This window comes from Oculina patagonica, chromosome 14, assembly GCF_052425735.1.
Source record: "Oculina patagonica isolate OP01 chromosome 14, crgOcupat, whole genome shotgun sequence".
Classification (NCBI taxonomy): domain Eukaryota; kingdom Metazoa; phylum Cnidaria; class Anthozoa; order Scleractinia; family Oculinidae; genus Oculina; species Oculina patagonica.
The window spans coordinates 10,051,461-10,070,014 of record NC_135771.1 but is presented as its reverse complement, the minus strand read 5'-3'; the positions used below and the strand labels follow the sequence as shown (position 1 = coordinate 10,070,014).

The following is an 18,554-nucleotide window of genomic DNA, read 5'->3' as shown; positions in this document are numbered from 1 at the left end:
TTGGTTAGAAAGCTTATAAAATTCTGAACATTTTTTGATCCAAAACATAAACAAATAATTTATTTCCGTCTCCATGACAACCGATAAACATACATGATTTATGCAAATATGCAAATTAAAATAAAAACTTTTAGGTTTGAACGAATTTTCTCAAGATGTTTTACATTTTTTCTAGCCAATGTATACATCATCAAAAAGGCCAGTTCACATGTTATTCATTTAGCACAATCATTTAGCTAACAGCGATTTCCTATATACAAAATAATGTGACTTTCACTCTAGTATAACATAGGGAAAAACACGTGGTAGCAGCTCCTAGGACAGCTTCCAGTGAGCTTCGAATCGCACCTGTCAATTTAACTTGGCCAAAATGTCCAATCAACCATTTTTAAACTTCGTCTAAGACATTAAAGAAGATAAACAAGCTCTATTCCCTTTTCTAGCAGCGAAGACCCGTGACATGGTGGCAAAGGTTGAATCGAGCCAGATACAGTTTCCACGATCGTCAAAATCGTCTTCCGAGCTTTCTTTGTCCTAAAGATCACTTCTAGCCCGCAAAACCATTTCTAAAGCTTGATCAGTATTAAAATAATCTGCCGCCATGCCTTTCCACAGATGTAAACAAACGTAGAGCGACGAAACCGAAGAGAAATTGGAAATTTTCTTGAAAGCAAAATGGAGAATTCCATGTTTATGTAATTGGATAACCGCTGTATAGTTTTTCTCGTCACTGCAGCCTCATAAAAGCAACGTGTGAAGAAAAACCTCCAGAAAAAGGCAAAGACATTTTACGAAGCCGGAGTTCAACCAACGACAAGAACATGGTCATTGCGACTGAAGCTTCTTAGCGAAACCGTACTCCAGATAAGTTGTTAGGAAACGTTTAGGAATGCCATGTTTTCAAAAATGAAGACGCGCGTTGTTGTTGTATTCAAACAGGATAATCAAGCAGAAGGAATTTTTAACTGAGGCCATATGCAGCGACAATTTCAACTGAGCTCAGCGAATCGCTCATGTCGATTTTGCTTTTTTTCTTTAAATTTCAAAAAGCTTAAACTTTTAGGAAAGGTAAACCTAAGATATGTTTGGGCTGCCTATATGTCTTGAATTGTTTTATATAAGTTTGCTTTGAAAACTTTATTGTTGGAAATGTAGAGCTTAATCTGTCCAATCAAGGGTTTGATTTGGTCAAGAAAAGATTAGTCAACGCCTAGAATATTAATGAGAGGTTTAACAGATTATACAGAGACATCCCTCGTTTGAGGTATTAATTTGTATAAATCCCTGAAAGAAGGTATTTATACAGATAAATCCCGCATTAAAAATCGTAAATTCAATTCATCAGCTCCGCTCTTCCCTGCTACATTATCAAGCTCTTCAACAGGGTTGTAAGTTAAATAAAGGTTGTTGAATAACAAAAGAAAATGTGTCAATCATTAAATAAGTACAGCTTTGTATCTTTAAAAGCTGAACGGGACAGGCAAATAAAACTACTTAAAAACAAACATAAATTAAGACGCTAATAAACGATTAATGCCAATGACCTTTTTTTCCTTCGTAAAAATGCGTCTTCCATTTTAAGAAATTCCTCAAAATGAACATTGTAAACAAAACGCTTCAGATCGTATCGTATCAGATTTGTATCGTGGGCCATGTGCCGTATCTTCCACTTATTTCTAAAGCATAGAGGACAAATATCAGTGGAAGTTGTTGGTAAACGAAGAAACCTGGGTATTGGACTAGAAAGTCTTGCTATTTAGTCCTTCTTAACCACAAGAAGCCTTCAAAGATAAAGAAAAAATATAACTTACAAGACACAAAGATGATTAACCCTCGGACAGACAAGGGAGGGTTGGGTGGATGCCACCCCCCCCCCCCCCCCGCATAAGGTTTTTTCTAAATTTTGAAAAAAGCAATTACTCTACACTGCTCAAACGTTCAGTAGCTGTTCATTCATCCTTTGCGGAAATTTCGATATGTCAACCATGTGTCCATGACATTTGACGTTGCCATGGCAACGTCACAAATACAAGCAGGTCTTGCAAAAAATCGTAATTTTTAACATTTTTTTTATTTTTCCAGTTTTTTGAAACAGAAGTGCAAGATTTGTTTATTTTTACATTCCATAAGCATTCTGGCTTGATTTTGCATCAATTTACGTTATTTTGGGACTTTCTAAGAAAATGATGAAATCCAAGATGGCGGATCCAAGATGGCGGCTCTAATGACGTCGCGTGACGTCATATGACGTCACAGCCAATTAAAATTATGTCATCTTGTAGAGTAAGCTAAGGGCTTTCTTCTCAGTGCAAAATAATTTCGCTACGCCTTAATATAACGAAAACTCCGGGGAGGGGTTCCATCCACCCCTCCCCCCACCCTTGTACGATGGTGGGGGTGTGAGTTTGCTTGTACGTCCGAGGGTTAAGTCGATCTGTTTAGGTTTTTTGTGTTTGTATGTGAGTATGTTTATAGCTGTAATGAGCTGTTACCCTCATGTTACAGGATTAAAGAAATTTCATCCTTGTTGGTTTGTTTCGTATTCATCTTGCGTCACACGTTGACATTTATTCGTTATATCGAGGTATATTTTATACGTTTGGGCTTCTGGATTGTGTTCGCTATAACAAGGATGTCGCTAAAAATAGAGGTTCGTTATACCGAAGTTATGTTCTATACATTTCACTGTAATTTTGGCAGCGCTGAATAAAAACGTTCGTCGTATCGAGGGCTTCGTTATATAGAGGTTTGTTAAATCGAGGTTCCACTGTAGATATTTGATTTTGTTCGATTACCGACCCCAATCGAACGATTGGTGTTCGGTTGTAACTGGCTGTGTTCGATTGAATTTGGTTTCGATTTTGCTCGATAATTTTCCCCGGGAGTATTACTAGCAAATTCTCAAAAAGTATTACCTCCTCTACAACTTTTTTCTGTTGTTTTAAGACTTGTCCTGTACGTCGAGTACAACATCGATATCAGGGAAAGACTAAATCAACAGGAAACTAAAATTCCCTCTTATGCCACAAAACATTCGCAGAGTAGCACATCAGTCATTTGATGGTTGTTTGGATTTTGAGGTAGCATCAGCCAATGTATTTTGGACTGCACCGATGGATGAATCTGTAGCGTGTTAGCCATTAGTAACTGTTGCTTGCAATATAAGAGGAGCAAAATCATTATTGGTATAGGCAATTAAATGTGTTCTGCCGGTATAACATTGCCGAGTCATGAAATAAATAACAAACTGATACCCCTTATATCTGATCTCACTACAGAATAATTGTTAAAAAGACGGCACCTGTGAAGCCAATCAGATTGCGCGATTACATAATAGACGGTCAGTGGGTTATGGTAATTGTCGATAGATCTCTCCTAACGCGCTTTCCTCGGGTTCAAGAAAACGACGTGATAGTTTTTAAAGAACGAGAGTTGTCAAGGAAAAACTTGAAAGTGTGTAGCCCTGAACCCATCAGATGTAGTTGTACCTAATGGAAAGTGACAAACAGTAAAATGCTGGAGGACTTCCATATGAAAGGGGAGGGAACGGTTGTCGGAGAATTAAACTAAAACCTTCAAAGGGGACCAATCTGCATGGGCATGACTGAGGCTTTCTGGCTTTGATCCCTAAAAGAGTCCATTTTATGCCTTATCGTTCTAGACTGCTCAATACAGAATGACGGCGCTTTTTGTTTCTTTGTGTAAAACACAAAACGAGTCAGACCATGAAGATAAAATTAGAATTCTGTCCTGAACATCCCCCTAAGCAAGAGGACGAGCATCCCAGTCCCTTTCAAATTGGCGTTCCTTTACCACACCCCACCTTGCGTCTTCAGCTTTAAAGGGAGTGTGTTCCGACATGAATGAAGTTTAATTTATTAAGTTTTGCCAAACACTCGTTATGAAACTTAAGTTAACCCTATTCAGACGGGGCTTTCCTGGACCTTCTGGGACCGGGGACAACTTCAAAAGCCGCCAACCCCCCCCCCCCCCCCCCCCATGTAACTTCAAGCATTCACAATGAATCTTATAGGACGTATAGTATGTCCAAAAATCTTTCTTTTGGTATACGTCACGTGAGATGATGATGTCATATCACGTGACAATTGCATCATGATGTCAAAACAGCCGCCATCTTGGATTTCAAAATTTTTCCAAAACGCCAGAAAACCACCCAAAATTACTGCAACGTACTCAAAATCAATAAAACTGTGCTTAAAACCCGTAACAAGGTAAAAATAATGAAATTGCAGTTAATTCTCATTAATAAAAACACGGAAATTACAAATTTGGGAAAACATGCCTGTGATCCCGGTCTGAATAGGGTTAATGATTGCACTTCTTTGGATCTAAATTGCAAAGCCATAGCTTCATTCCAACCGAATGTGTCTTTCAGGCGTTAGAAGCAAAATCCTTTTAACACGATCTATACTTTTGCTTCCAGCTGGCTCTCGCGTTCAAAATGTGAGTATGGCACAATAGGACGAGGAGCAGTGTTCATACAATAAGTAGTCGTGTTTAAGACGTACTCCTCAATCGAAGTGTTTTTTAATTTGTCAAATAAGGTGCGGTTTCGGTAAGCAATGGGTGCCCTGTTTTGAATTTCTTGGACAAATGCATGTACTTGAGCATCAAAATTTCCCTTCATCCTGGGGTAGTCACGGTGTTGGCCATTGTGGACGGTTATAGGTACACATACAAGCGCTTGTCCGCGGAATTTCAGCTCCACCGAGCATATTACATGTAACTGGGAGCTCCACCAGCTTTCCTTGTCGTATTTAGTGGGATAAGGTAAAATGTGGTCGATGGCTTTATGATGAAAAGCATTTAAGATAGCATCAAAACACATTACAGGAACGACCATTGATGTTTCATTAATGCCACAAAGCATTCGCCGTGTTTTAAAAATTACATCGACGTCTTCCCGGGAACCTGGACAGTTTCCAATAGCCGGCTCGTTATCCAAAAGCCATCGTTCAAAGGCTCTAAATGGAGTCAGCTTCTTCATTTCTTGAGGGGTAAATGAGTTGAATTCAAGATCTACATCATCATCTAAGAAGATGTAATAATGGTAGCGACGCATTCTCGCCCTTGCAATAAAGTAAAGGATATTCCTTCCTGAGGTCCAAGTGCTTTCTGTGACAAATATATATGAGATGTGTGACGGCTTTTTTTCTTGACATTCTTTTTTGTAACTTAGTACTATAACATCGCAGTTGCAAGTGTCGCTGTCTCCTATCCCTCTAGAAGAAGACAACTTTGCAGGGAGACATTGTTCGGTTTGAGTGAGATAAATGAATGGTTTTGTTTTATCTTCACTGGCGTGAATTTGTTTTCCCATTGGAGTACCTATTTAACAGCAAAAACAAAGAAAAAGAAGATTTATTTTATTAAAATCATCTGAACACTGATTTCGATCAAATTAATTTTAGCTTCACTGCCTTAAGAACATAATTATGGCCTCAACTCTGTTTGGAGCTCCCTACCTAACAATGTAAGATAAGGGCCTACTTTAACTGGTTTTAGAAGATCGACTCCGAAAGTAATCTCCTTTCAGACATAATGTTATATCAAAAGCCATATCCGGGACTATCGCTCCTGGGTATATTTATAACATAGAGCGCGCGCAAGCCCTTTCTAATTCCTATTAAGCGATCATAGTAACCATGTCATTAAAATACAGCCAATCAGAATACAGGAAAGCCGTTGTATATTTAGCAATTATTCCACGAGCGCGCGTTGCATATGAGATGGTAGATAGCCAACGATGCGCGTAGCGCCGAGTTCGCTAAACAATCTCATATCCAGCAAACACGAGTGGAATAATTGTTTTATTAAAAACGCCCAAAGAATTGCTAATTTTGAGGTTCCCAGCTGTTTTGGTTGACGCCAAGGGGGGGAGGGGGGAAGTCGGCACTTTTCTTTGGAGACATAACAGTGCCTGGAAACGGTGTGAGTCTATGTCAATCAAGCCGTTGCCAATAAAGATGTCACCCAAAGTTTTGTTTTCTCAGAAAGATTTAAATATCAATGACCGCATGCGTGTGAAATGCGAATAGTGGCGGTGTTTGCATTTGATGTTTCACGCCACTGATTTCTCACCTGATGTTTCACGTCACTGAGAATGTTTTGGCGGCGTGGAATACCAAGCAAAAAATTGGTCACGGTTGACATTTAACAACCAAAAAATGGTAAATCATTTAAGAATCATTGGAGTTGTTTTTCTGGAAATTATACGCCTTGTGCAAGTCGAACAAAGCAGGGGCCTGCTTTTTACTTGTTTACGGCTCCACAGCATGAAGGCTATTATTATTACTATTCTGAAATTGAAGCGAAATTAAGCTCATAGTGCTGATTGTTTTTGGTCATTTGCATTAAGTTCGACTCATGTGAAGTTCGACGTTTGGCCCGGGCCTAACAAGTTTTAACTTGGCGTAAAAAAGACAAGACCAAGCTTCAAAGGTCTGACTTTACTGAAGTGTTGAGCCTGATTTTTATCGGTACACTGAATAAAATTTAGTTGTCAGTTTTCCGGTCTTCGCGTTTCATCAGAAACTCATAACAGCTTGGTTTCATTCAGTCGATGTTTTTGTACATTCACAAGTACCTTCAAACATTTCTTTTTGGTTTTAGAGAAGGCTGATTGCTGTATTTCTTGTATTTCAAAGCTCATGCCAAATTTGCTGTTTTCAGCCTACTTTGTAGTCGTTGTGCTATAAGAGAATTGGTTCATGCTTTTAGCTGTGCGTATTTCGAGTTATGGATTGGAAGTGTGGAGAGCACTCAAGAAGCTAGAGCTAGCTAGAAGCTAACTCTTACGCTTCTTTCGTGTTCTCGATACTTCCCGCGTCCATCCGTAACTCGAAATACGCAGGTTAGCATGAACCAATTCTTAATTTAACATTTTTTATTTAAATAGGTGTAATTAGATCCCCCTTTTTTTCTTTTTTATACTACAGTCAACTCTCGCTATAGCGGACACGCTCGGGGCGTCGTTTAGTGTCCGTTATAGCGAGAGTCCGTAATAGCGGGAGTCATTTCCAGTCAAACCTTGTTCGTTGGGGATCTGGATTTTGTCCGTAATTGCGAGTGTCCGCAATAGCGGGGTGTCCGCAAGGCGAGAGTTGACTGTATTCATGTTCTCAAAGATATTAGCCTTTCCAGGCTATACTCTGTAATTTGATAAATAAAGTTCAAATATTTATGTATTGCGTGCCATGCCAATATAGGTTTTATCGATACATCTGTAAATAATATATAGGCAAAACGTGCATCTTTACATTAACAGAACAGCGAAATTCTAGATACGCCACAACTAAGCACGTAAACATTAGCCCTATGAAAAACTATCGGGTTGAAAGGATCGGGCACACTGAATCCCCGACTAAGGCCATGGCCTACTACCATAAAGGCTTGGCTAAACTAGAAATATTGTTGCGGACGCAAATGTTTCCCAGTTTAGCCACGCGGGAAACACGTGTTTCGGAAACAGATTTTGCTCCACGGAAACAAAAATGTTTCTGCCTCTAGTCAAAAACAATTTTGCATCCTGGAGACAAATTTTGCTTCCGAAACATATGTTGCCCAGTTAAGCCACCATGGAAACAATGTTGACTAGTTAATGATCATGCGTGACACTTTGTTCTCGGAACAGTGTTTCCTCGTGTAGCCATGCACTCAGTGAAACTCGGGCAGCAAAAAAAATTCCTTGCTTTCCGCTAATTAAGCCACCAGAAACCCGACAAGGAATAATTTTCCGCAGCAAATTTTCCTAGTTTTGCCAGGCTTTGAGGGTTAAAGTTGCTTTATCGCAATAGAGAGAAATTTTTCAGTAGACAATTAAATACCTAAAAACCTCTGGTTTCTTTATAACTTTGAATACGGCTTTTCTTTATCGTGGTGACCCTGAAGGATTAAATTCCTTTGGGCGACACGGCTTTGAAACGGCGACATGAAGGAGCTGAAATGACGACGAACGAAGAGATGCTCCCATGAAATTACAACAGCGACTAACAAAACTGAAAGCAAAATCGACAGCGACATTGGCGCTTTTTCAAGAAGCGGCTTGTAGGCGAGATTACCTTTGCTGTAGATTTACCCTTTTACGTTCCTAACTTGCACGTTGTGAAGACCATTCTCGTGCTTTGAACGAATGCAATCCTGCGCTCTAACATTTCATTTTCAGGTAGAAAAGTAATTCACTTCATGTTCTCTTTAAACTAGATCAGAATAAAGGAAAAATTCGTCTTAGCTCCTTCCGTTTTTCAAAGTTTTATGAACATGTCCAAAATAGGTGAGACAATAATGCCCTCCTTCAAAAGTAACGAAGTATTGCGTTTTGAAAGCGTCTAGAAACACTAAAAGATCCTCAGCAAGTGTTGAATTCCGTCCAACCTGCTACTAAGCGTCTAGTATTTTTTCAAAAATTCTAGTGTTACTAACATATTCTCAGTCTTACAGTCTAGAGACAATTAAGCGGCAAATCATATCGCGCAGAATTTTTGCATCCATAGTATGTTGTCGTATAGAATAGTACTGAATTATAATTATAAAAGTTATGGTGCAGAAATTCTGCATGGCGTAGCTCAACTTCAGTGTATTGAACGTAGTTTTTTCTGTAAATGTTCAGTGTACAATTCTGTTGAGAATAAATATCAGAAGTTATGACAACCGTTTGAAACTGTGCTTTCAGTGTGTTAACAGGGAATGACTCCTTCAAATTGTAATCTTGCCGTCGAATATTTTCATTTTCTGGCGAGAAATAAGATCTATGTTGTGTGAAAATATTATTTTTTGGCTGAATTCTAGGTTTTGGAAAAACCCACTTTATTTGGAACCCGTTTCTGCTGTTACTAACAAATAGTACTACAGCGTCTTAATTATTGCTAACAAATTCTCAGTTAGTCTTACCTTCTCTGCAGTTTGTGTCTTTTGTTCCAAGCCCGGTTCTGTAAGTCGCGTACAACATCAAAAGCAGGGCAAGGCTAAATATCAACAGCAAACGAGCATCCCTTTTCGTGCAACAAATCCATCGCAGACGAGCTCCTGTTGTAGAAACCGACTGGTTGATGTTTGGCTTTTGAGGCTGCATTAGTCAATGCGTTTGGACTGCACCGATGTTAAAATTGAACAAAACCCCGTTTTGGAATAAATCTATGGTGTGTTAGCAATAAGTAGCCGTTGCAAAGATGAGAAGAACAAGCTGGCTATTGGTACAGGCAATTAAATAGACTCCTATGGTATAAGTTACACCTCAAGAAAAATCGATGAGCGGAATAGATAGCAACCTGCTACCCCAATATCTGATCATGTACATAACTTGAAGTTTTGGTCAATATGACATCGCTTGACCATATATTTTTTTTATGGTCGCCGAAACACGCAACATTCGTTACCCGTAGCACGCATTTTAGGCCCCGTACACAATTATGCGGATAAATTTGAAAACGTATTTTCTTTTTCTCCGGCTTAGCCAACCAACCAACAAAAAGTTCGTCATGTTGACGCGTGACATCCGATATAGAAGACTTTGAAAGTAAAGATGTCAGAGTTGTTTTCTTTCTACTATTAAAACCCATAAAATATAACGTGACTCTTTCATTTTTTATCTCGTACTGGTCATTTCTAATTGCCCAGCTATTCTTTTTTCCTCTGTGGTCCAAGCGATGATTCTTTGTTGACTTAAACATAAAGAAAATCGCGTATAACGCACGTAATTTTAATTCCTCAAGTAGCAAGCAATTTCAAACATTTCCTCCGTCCCATTCCCCTTCCCCCGTTGAGGCAACTTCAAGTGGGCGGTAAAAGATGACCAGTTTTAAGCCAATCAACATACGTGACCTTCAATGTCCTACCGACAACAAGAAAACGCAAGGTAGAGTATGAACTGAGGGCACCAGACCCCACTCGGTTTATGATCGATTAAGCGCCGCTACTGGAATAACTGCCGCTCTCGAATAAGCGCCGCACCTTTACCAAAAAATTAGCGGAGCTTATTTGGGTATTTACAGAGAGACTGTGAAACTGTGCTCCTGTTACCTCTTGTATTAATGCCACATAATGCGTTTTCAAATTTATCCGCATTATTGCGGACGGGGCCTTAAATGCGTGCTACGAGTAACGAAAGTTGCATGTTTCGGTGACCTTAAATGGTCAAATGGCGTCATATTGACCATATTCAAAAAATAAATTATGTACATGATCAGATATCGGGTTAGCAGATTGCTATCTATTCTGCTTATCAGTTTTTCTTTCGGTGTTATTCATACAATAAGAATCTATTTAATTGCCTTGTTCCTCTCATCTTTGCAACAACAACTGATTGCTAACACGATATAGATTTATCCAAAACCGTGCTTTCATTCAATTTTACCATCGGTGCAGTCCAAACGCATTGACTAATGCAGCCTCAAAAGCCAAACATCAACCAGTCGGTTTCTACAACAGGAGCTCGTCTGCGATGGATTTGTTGCACGAAAAGGGATGCTCGTTTGCTGTTGATATTTAGCCTTGCCCTGCTTTTGATGTTGTACGCGACTTACAGAACCGGGCTTGGAACAAAAGACACAAACTACAGAGAAGGTAAGACTTACTGAGAATTTGTTAGCAATACTTAAGACGCTGTAGTACTATTTGTAAGCAAAAGCAGAAACGGGTTCCAAATAAAGTGGGTTTTTCCAAAATCTAGAGTTCAGCCGAAAAGTAATATTTTCACACAACATAAATCCCATTTCTCGCCAGAAAATGAAAATATTCGACGGCAAGATTACAATTTGAAGGAGTCATTCCCAGTTAACACACTGAAGGCAAAGTTTCAGACGGTTGTCATAACTCCTGATATTTATTCTCAACAGAATTGTACACTGAACATTTACAGAAAAAACTACGTTCAATACACTGAAGTTGAGCTACGCCATGCAGAATTTCTGCACCATAACTTTTATAATTATAATTCAGTACTATTTTATACGACAACATACTATGGATGCAAAAATTCTGCGCGATATGATTTGCCGCTTAATTTACTCTAGACTGCAAGACTGAGCATATGTTAGTACACTAGAATTTTGACAAAATACTAGACGTTTAGTAGCAGGGTGGACGGAATTCAAGACTTGCTGAGGATCTTTTAGTACATGATTTCTAGACGCTTTCAAAACGAAATACTTCGTTACTTTTGGAGAAAGGCATAATTGTCTCACCTATTTTGAACATGCCCATTAAACTTTGAAAAACTGAAGGAGCTAAGACGAATTTTTCCTTTATTCTGATCTAGTTCAGAGAGAACATGGAGTGAATTACTTTTCTACCTGAAAATGAAATGTTACAGCGCAAGATTGCATTCGTTCAAAGCACGATAATGGTCTTCACATAGTGCAAATTACGAACATAAAAGGGTAAATCTACAGCAAAGGTAATTTCGCCTACAAGCCGCTTCTTGAAAAAGCGCCAATGTCGCTGTTGATTTTGCATTCAGTTTTCTTTGTCGCTGTCGTAATTTCATGGGAGCATCTCGTCGTTCGTCGTCATTTCAGCTCCTTCATGTCGCCGTTTCAGAGCCGTGTCGCCCGAAGGAATTTAATGTTACCGGGTCACCACAGTAAAGAAAAGCCGTATTCAAAGTAATAAAGTTAACGGTTTAACAGAGGTTTTTAGGTAATTAATTGTCTACTGAAAAATTTCTCTCTATTGCGATAAAGCAACTTTAACCCTCAAAGCCTGGCAAAACTAGGAAAATTTGTTGCTGAAAAATTGTTCCTTGTCGGGTTTCCGGTGGCTTAATTAGCGGAAAGCAAGGATTTTTTTTTGCTGCCCGAGTTCAACCGAGTCTCTACACGAGGAAACACTGTTCCAAGACCAAAGTGTCACGCATGATCATTAACTAGTCAACATTGCTTGCTTGGTGGCTTAACTGGGCAACATATGTTTCTGAAGCAAAATTTGTCTCCAGGATGCAAAATTGTTTTTGACTAGAGGCAGAAACATTTTTGTTTCCGTGGAGCAAAATCTGTTCCCGAAGCACGTGTTTCCCGCGTGGCTAAACTGGGAAACATTTGCATCCGCAACACTAATTCTAGTTTAGCCAGGCCTTTATGGTAGTAGGCCATGGCCTTAGTCGGGGATTGAGGGTGCCGGATTCTTTCAACCCGATAGTTTTTCATAGGGCTAATGTTTACGTGCTTGGTTGTGGCGTATCTAGGATTTCGCTCTTCTGTTAATGTAATTGGATGCACGTTTCGCCTTTATATTCTTTACAGATGTATTGATAAAACCTATATTGGCATGGCACGCAATATCGTACATACATACTAGTTATGCAACGCTTTCGAGTGGTATACCGTGGAATATCCCACGAGTCACTTGTATTTTCGCGGTATACACACGAGCCTTTAGGCGAGTGTGTATACGAAGAAAATACAAGTGACAAGTGGGATATTCCATGGTATACCACGAGAAAGTGTTGTGTAACTATTTTATACCATGCCATATAAAATACGCTTAATAAATTTCGTCGAGAATAAGATCGCAGCGCACGATGGGAAGGTTGAGTTGAATACCGTCGAATATACAACGGTTTTCCTGTATTCTGATTGGCTGTATTTTCTATGGCATGGTATAAATAAATATATGAACTTTATTTATACTCGAATTACAGAGAAGCCTGGAAAGGCTAATATTTTTGAGAACATGAACACAGTTGAACCCGGTAACTCGAACTCTGAAGAGAAACAAAAAAAAAACAAAAACAGTTCGAGTTAGCGGGGTTTCGAGTTATCGGGGTCGATTGAATATTTAATTTAACAAGTTAAAATTGATAGTCTACTGATTTTTTAGCCCTTCAGTATACAGTAAAGTGCAAATTAAACGTATCTCGTCCGAAACGCTAACACGATCATAAAGAGTGGAAAATGGCTGCCAAATACGTGATCTGTTCGTTGCTGTAATCAATGGGCATCCGTAACGAGTTGAAAGAACCGGAATTCGAGTATTGGGGGTAAATTTGTCCCAAACGTCGAACTTCACATGAGTCAAACCTACGTAATGTAATACAAATGACAAAAACAATAGCATTTGGTCATTTGCATTAGGTTCGACTCGTGTGAAGTTCGACGTTGGCCCGGGCCTTAGAGTCAGCACTCTGAGCTTAATTTCGCTTTAATTTCAGAACAGTAATAATAGCCTTCATGACAGCCGTGGAGCCGTAAACAAGTACAATGCAGGCCCCTGCTTTGTTCGACTTGCACAAGGCGTTTAATTTCCAGAAAAAGATATTGCTTGTTCGAGGAAATCTTCGAAAGCAACCTCTCTTGTTCTGCTTGTTCGCTTTCCTCGCGGGTTCATTCAACTCAAGAAGTGAACACCGCGCAACAAATTTTCCCGCCTCCTCGCATTATGACTTCATTTACATCAAAATGAAATGTCCAAGATAAAAAAAACCTTTTTCCATTGGCTTTAACCTCTCGTATCCAATAATAATTACACGGAACTAGATCAATAATATAGAAATCACAATTAAGCCGTATGTTCCCGTTCTCTTGCTAAATCAGTCTATTTTGTGTGCGGTTGACTTGCTCGTTGCTTGATTGTGAAAGCCACCGACTTTCTTTGAACAAGCTCCTCGCTCTGACTGTATTTATGAACAACCTCAACTGATGAACGATTTAATGAAACATTTTAAGCTTTATTTAAGTACGGCTTATTAGTGATTTCCATATTATTGATCTAGTCCTGTGTTAAATTATGTACTACTAACTTCTAATTTATTAACATTATTGTTTGAAGTTCGTTAAGTCGTGGATTGCGTGCAGTGTACTTAGATTGTATATTAAAAGGGTTAGAGTCTGTTCATTCGTGTTTTTATTACAAAAACACGCACTTGCTGGCCGCACAATGAAATCGAAATTTTCAATACTGCACAAGCCGGAGCCGAGTACAATAGAGAGTACAACAGTCTCTAACCGTTGTTAAAGTTTACCACGTGAAAGTGTTGTGTAACTATTTTATACAATTCCATACAAAATACGCCTTCTAAATTTCGTCGAGAATAAGAACGCATCGCACGATGGGAAGGTTGGTTGAGTAAAAGCTAGCAATGGTATATTGCAATTCCCGATTTTTGATTGGTTTATAACAGGCAATGGTATATGAGCTCATATACCATTTACAATGATATGGCAGCCGATATGCGTCAAAGAAAACAGCTGGGGAGCTCAAAATTTCAATTCTTTGGGCGTTTTTAATAAAAAAATTATTCCACTCGCGTTTGCTGGATCGATATGAGATCGTTTAGCCAACTCGGCGCTACGCGCATCGTTGGCTATCTCATATTATCCAACGCGCACTCGTGGAATAATTGCTAAATATACAACGGCTTTCCTGTATTCTGATTGGCTGTATTTTAATGACATGGTAACTATGGGCTTAATTGGAATTAGAAAGGGCTTGCGCGCGCTTTATGTTATAAATATACCCAGGAACCATACTCCCCGATTATGGCTCCTGATATAACATTATGTCTGAAAGGAGATTACTTTCAGGAGTCTTTTAAATACTTTCAGGAGTCTTTTAAAAGCAGTTAAAGTAGGTCCTTATCTTACATTGTTAGGTAGGGAGTTCCAGGTCTTAGATGCAAAGTAACGTAAACAGTTGAGGCCATAAGTATATTCTTAAGGCAGTGAAGCTAAAATTAATTTGTTCTGAATCAGTGTTCAGTAATTTCAATAAAATAAATCTTCTTTTTCTTTGTTTTTGCTGTTAAATAGGTACCCCAAGAGGAAAACAAATTCACGCCGACGAAGTTAAAACAAAACCATTCGAAATTTGTTCAGTGTTTAGACGATCTCAATTTAATCAATTTTCGTGTTTTTTTTTTCTTTTAATAGTTACTCCAAGAGTTGTACAAAAACAAGTTCAGTTCAGTCAAGCCAAAACGAATACTACAGTAAGAACGACAGAGAAGTCAACTTTAAAACCATTCATTTATCTCACTCAAACCGAACAATGTCTCCCTGCCCTGTTGTCTTCTTCCGGAGGGATTGGAGACAACGACACTTGCAACTGCGATGTTATAGTACTAAGCTACAGAAAAGAATGTCAAGAAGAAATGGCATCACACATCTCTTATATATTTGTCCCAGAAAGCACTTGGACCTCAGGACGGAATATCCTTTACTTTGTTGCAAGGGAGAGAATGCGTAGCTACCATTATTACATCTTCTTAGATGATGATGTAGATCTCGAATTCAACTCATTTACTCCTCAAGAAATGAAAATACTGACTCCGTTTAGAGCCTTTGAACGATGGCTTTTGGATAACGAGCCGGCAATTGGAATCTGCCCAGGTTCCCTAGACGTCGATTTTATTTTTAAAAGACGGCTAATGCTATGTGGCATTAATGAAACATCAATGGTCGTTCCTGTATTTTGGATTGATGCTATCTTAAATGCTTTTCATCATAAAGCCATCGACCACATTTTACCTTATCCCACTAAATACGACAAACAAAGCTGGTGGAGTTCGCAGTTACATGTGATATGCTCGGTGGAGCTGAAATTCCGAGGACAAGCGCTTTTATTTGTACCTATAACCGCCTACAATGGCCAACACCGTGACTACCCCAGGATGAAGGAAAATTTTGATACTCATTTACATGCCTTTGTCCAAGAAATTCAAAACAGGGCACCCATTGCTTACCGAAACCGCACCTTGTTTGACGAATTTAAAAACACTGCATGGGAGGAGTACGTCGTAAACACGACTACTTATTGTATGAACACTTCACCTCATCCTATTGTGCCCTACGCACATTTTGAACGCGAGAGCCAGCTGGAAACATAAGTATAGATCATTTTGAAGGATCCTAGTCAGCCTCCGCCATTTTCTCTGCCATCTAAATTCGGACATTTCGCATGTTGAAAAGAAATCGTCTTTCATCCTTGTCCGTTTGCTTCGCTGAGGTCTTAAACTGTCACAAATGCTTTTTAAAATTTTCGGTGCTTATTTTCAAATAGTTATTCTATTAACCTTTTGTTTGTTTGGAGTGAAATTATAAACTTCAGTCGGTGCTGGATTCAGAGCATCCTTGGAGACCCAGGGGCAGTTAGTGGGGCGAGGGAAACGCGAAAATGCGGATAGAAAATAGCGCGAAACTGCGAGGGAAAAATCAGCATATAAAAGTTGTATTGACTGAAAGTGCCCCTGGGGAAAGAGTCTTACCAGACCAGTTCAAAAAGCTCTCTGAATACTGCCTCCTGATTGGGCAGAAAAATCTTTTGTATTCCCTTTGTATTATTCTGCCCAATCGGCGACCAGCCTGACTACAGTCCTTTTGGTGTGTTCTCACACGAAATATGTACACAAAGCCAGTTCGCTCGCCATACCTGTCTTGCTTGTTCGCCAAGAATTTGCTCGGGAAGGAAAAGTTTCGGCTAGTGCCTCCTTAACTTGGATGTGAAGTGTCGGGAAAATTTGGTTGACCCAGGAATTTTCACACAAGGCGCCATTTGTTCTCCGGACTTACGAACAAATAGAAATGTTTAATAAAAGTGATAGTAAGTCGTTGTCACGAGTCAGGGTAATCGAACGAGTAGTTGCATTTGAGAAAGGCTCAGTGAATCAGAAAATATCAATTTATTTCCAATTCTCTTTTAGGCAAACGAACAAATGAATAACTGAAAAGTAATGTACTCAACAGCATTGATAACTAGCAGAAATAAAAACGTAATTTAGGACAATTAAAACAACACAACTACTGCACGTATAGTGCGTTCGAGCCCAGATTTTCCATTCACTGGGATTTACAAAAATTTCGTCACTGGGACTGGGATTTGAGCAAAAAATAGGCTGGGAAATGGGATTTGGGAAAAATTTTGGCTGGGAAATGGGATTTAAAACCCCCCTTCAGGACCCTCTTTATTTAATGAGGGTAACCCGTGACAGTAACATTACTTAAGTTACTGATAAACTTGGGGCCCTCAGCTTAACTAATTAGAATGCTAAAAATATATTATTTACAATAAAAAGCTAGAATACGATATTATTTACAATAAAATGCTTAATTAGGTTACTATTAAAAATGGTTACAAATAATAAAACTGGACTTACAATTACAAACATACTACGAATAATAAGAGTAAATTTAAAAAAATTAAAAAATTCCATTAGTTTTCTGAGAGTTAAAAATAGTATTACATAATTTGGTTTCGATTTTGCTGGATAATTTTTCCCGGGAGTGTTACTAGCAAATTCTCAAAAAGTATTACCTCCTCTGCAACTTTTTGCTGTTGCTTTAAGACTGGTCCTGTACGTCGAGTACAACATCGATATCAGGGCAAGACTTAATCAACCGGAAACTAAAATTCCCACTTGTGCCACAAATCATTCGCAGAGTAGCTCATCAATCATTTGATGGTTGTTTGGATTTTGAGGTTGCATCAGCCAATGTATTATGACTGCACCGATGTTAAAAGGCACTGTTAAGGATGAATCTATAGCGTGTTAACCATTAGTAACTGTTGCATGCAATATAAGAGGAGCAAAATCATTATTGGTATAGACAATTAAATGTGTTCTGCTGGTATAACATTGCCCAGTCATGGAATAAATAACAATCTGATACCCCTAATATTTGATCTCACTACAGGATAATTGTTAAAAAAACGACACCTGTAAAGCCAATCAGATTGCGCGATTACGGTCAGTGGGTTATGCTAATTGTCGATAGATGGCTCTCCTAACGCGCTTTCCTCGGGTTCACAAAAACGACGTGATGGTTTTTAAAGAACGTGAGTTGTCAAGGAAAAACTTGAAAGTGTGTAGCCCTGAACCCAGCGGATCGAGTTGTGCCCAACGGAAAGTGACAAACCGTAAAAAGTCAGTTTTAAGCCCCATCCATACCCCCCTTCTTGGTTATAGGCCAATCTGTCTGCTAACGAAAAATATATTCCGGATATATTATCCAGCCTAAATCAAATTTATTCACCCAAACTTCAAGACTAAAAACAACATTTCGCTAGTTTATAGCGCTGGTGTGCTTCGCAAAATACAAGACGTTAACACTGCTGACTGTAAACGTTGTTAGAACTGTGGGAACTGGACACGTAACAAGAAATGAAAATTCACCAGAGATTTAACGAAGAACTGAAAATTATTGAATTATTATGCGTACACGACAAACCCAACTTACGTATCGGTTGGAAAATTGAAGCTTGTGCCACAAATCACCGAAAAAAATCACCGGAAATATTCCGAGAAAGTCCGTGGTAATTTCGGGCGCCCAATACGCCCGAAAAGCACATCGAAGCATTCTCGGGCCTGATAAGATTCTGGCGTTTACTATCAGTTCATTTCTATCATATTGAAACTAAATCTAAGGTTTGCTTGCTTTCCAATTTTAGTTAGTTTATATCCTTCGCCAAATCATCCAATACTATCGGCCAAGATAGCCAACATGACATTATTTCCATTCACTGTTACATCAGGAAAACAACAACAACGTTTGCAGCCCTGGGGACTTCCATATGAAAGGTGAGAGAACGGCTGTCGGAGAATTTAA

The 18,554-nt window shown here is 39.0% G+C and overlaps 3 protein-coding genes across 3 annotated transcripts in view; 2 read left to right on the top strand and 1 right to left on the bottom strand.

Annotated features, from left to right (window-relative positions):
- Positions 1 to 4,114: 4,114 nt before the first annotated feature.
- LOC144639189 (uncharacterized) lies at positions 4,115 to 9,383 on the bottom strand. The gene is made up of 2 exons (XM_078498463.1): positions 8,911 to 9,383; positions 4,115 to 5,349 (listed from the first exon to the last, which is right to left on the bottom strand). Exons 1-2 carry the CDS (start codon positions 9,089 to 9,091, stop codon positions 4,427 to 4,429), a joined length of 1,104 nt encoding a protein of 367 aa, XP_078354589.1. The 5' UTR covers positions 9,092 to 9,383; the 3' UTR covers positions 4,115 to 4,426.
- Positions 9,384 to 10,531: 1,148 nt separating this feature from the next.
- Positions 10,532 to 18,554, top strand: part of LOC144639190 (uncharacterized) — a 41,623-nt gene continuing 33,600 nt past the window's right edge. Inside the window, exons 1-2 of the mRNA XM_078498464.1 lie at positions 10,532 to 10,581; positions 14,883 to 14,941. The gene's annotated coding sequence lies outside the window, so the exon portion shown is untranslated. The remainder of the gene's footprint in view (positions 10,582 to 14,882; positions 14,942 to 18,554) is intronic.
- Positions 14,615 to 17,559, top strand: LOC144639195 (uncharacterized). Its single transcript, XM_078498469.1, has 2 exons — positions 14,615 to 14,797; positions 14,960 to 17,559. The coding sequence occupies exon 2, from the start codon at positions 15,104 to 15,106 to the stop codon at positions 15,836 to 15,838; it is 735 nt and encodes a 244-aa protein (XP_078354595.1). The 5' UTR covers positions 14,615 to 14,797; positions 14,960 to 15,103; the 3' UTR covers positions 15,839 to 17,559.

Bases quoted from the DNA above. Each gene is read 5' to 3' on its own strand.
- LOC144639195 (XM_078498469.1), top strand. From the start codon at position 15,104: ATGGCATCACACATCTCTTATATATTTGTCCCAGAAAGCACTTGGACC.
- LOC144639189 (XM_078498463.1), bottom strand. From the start codon at position 9,091: ATGCAGCCTCAAAAGCCAAACATCAACCAGTCGGTTTCTACAACAGGA. The intron at 5,350-8,910 runs GTAAGACTAACT...GCTGTTAAATAG, and splicing joins AGACACAAACTGCAGAGAAG to GTACTCCAATGGGAAAACAA.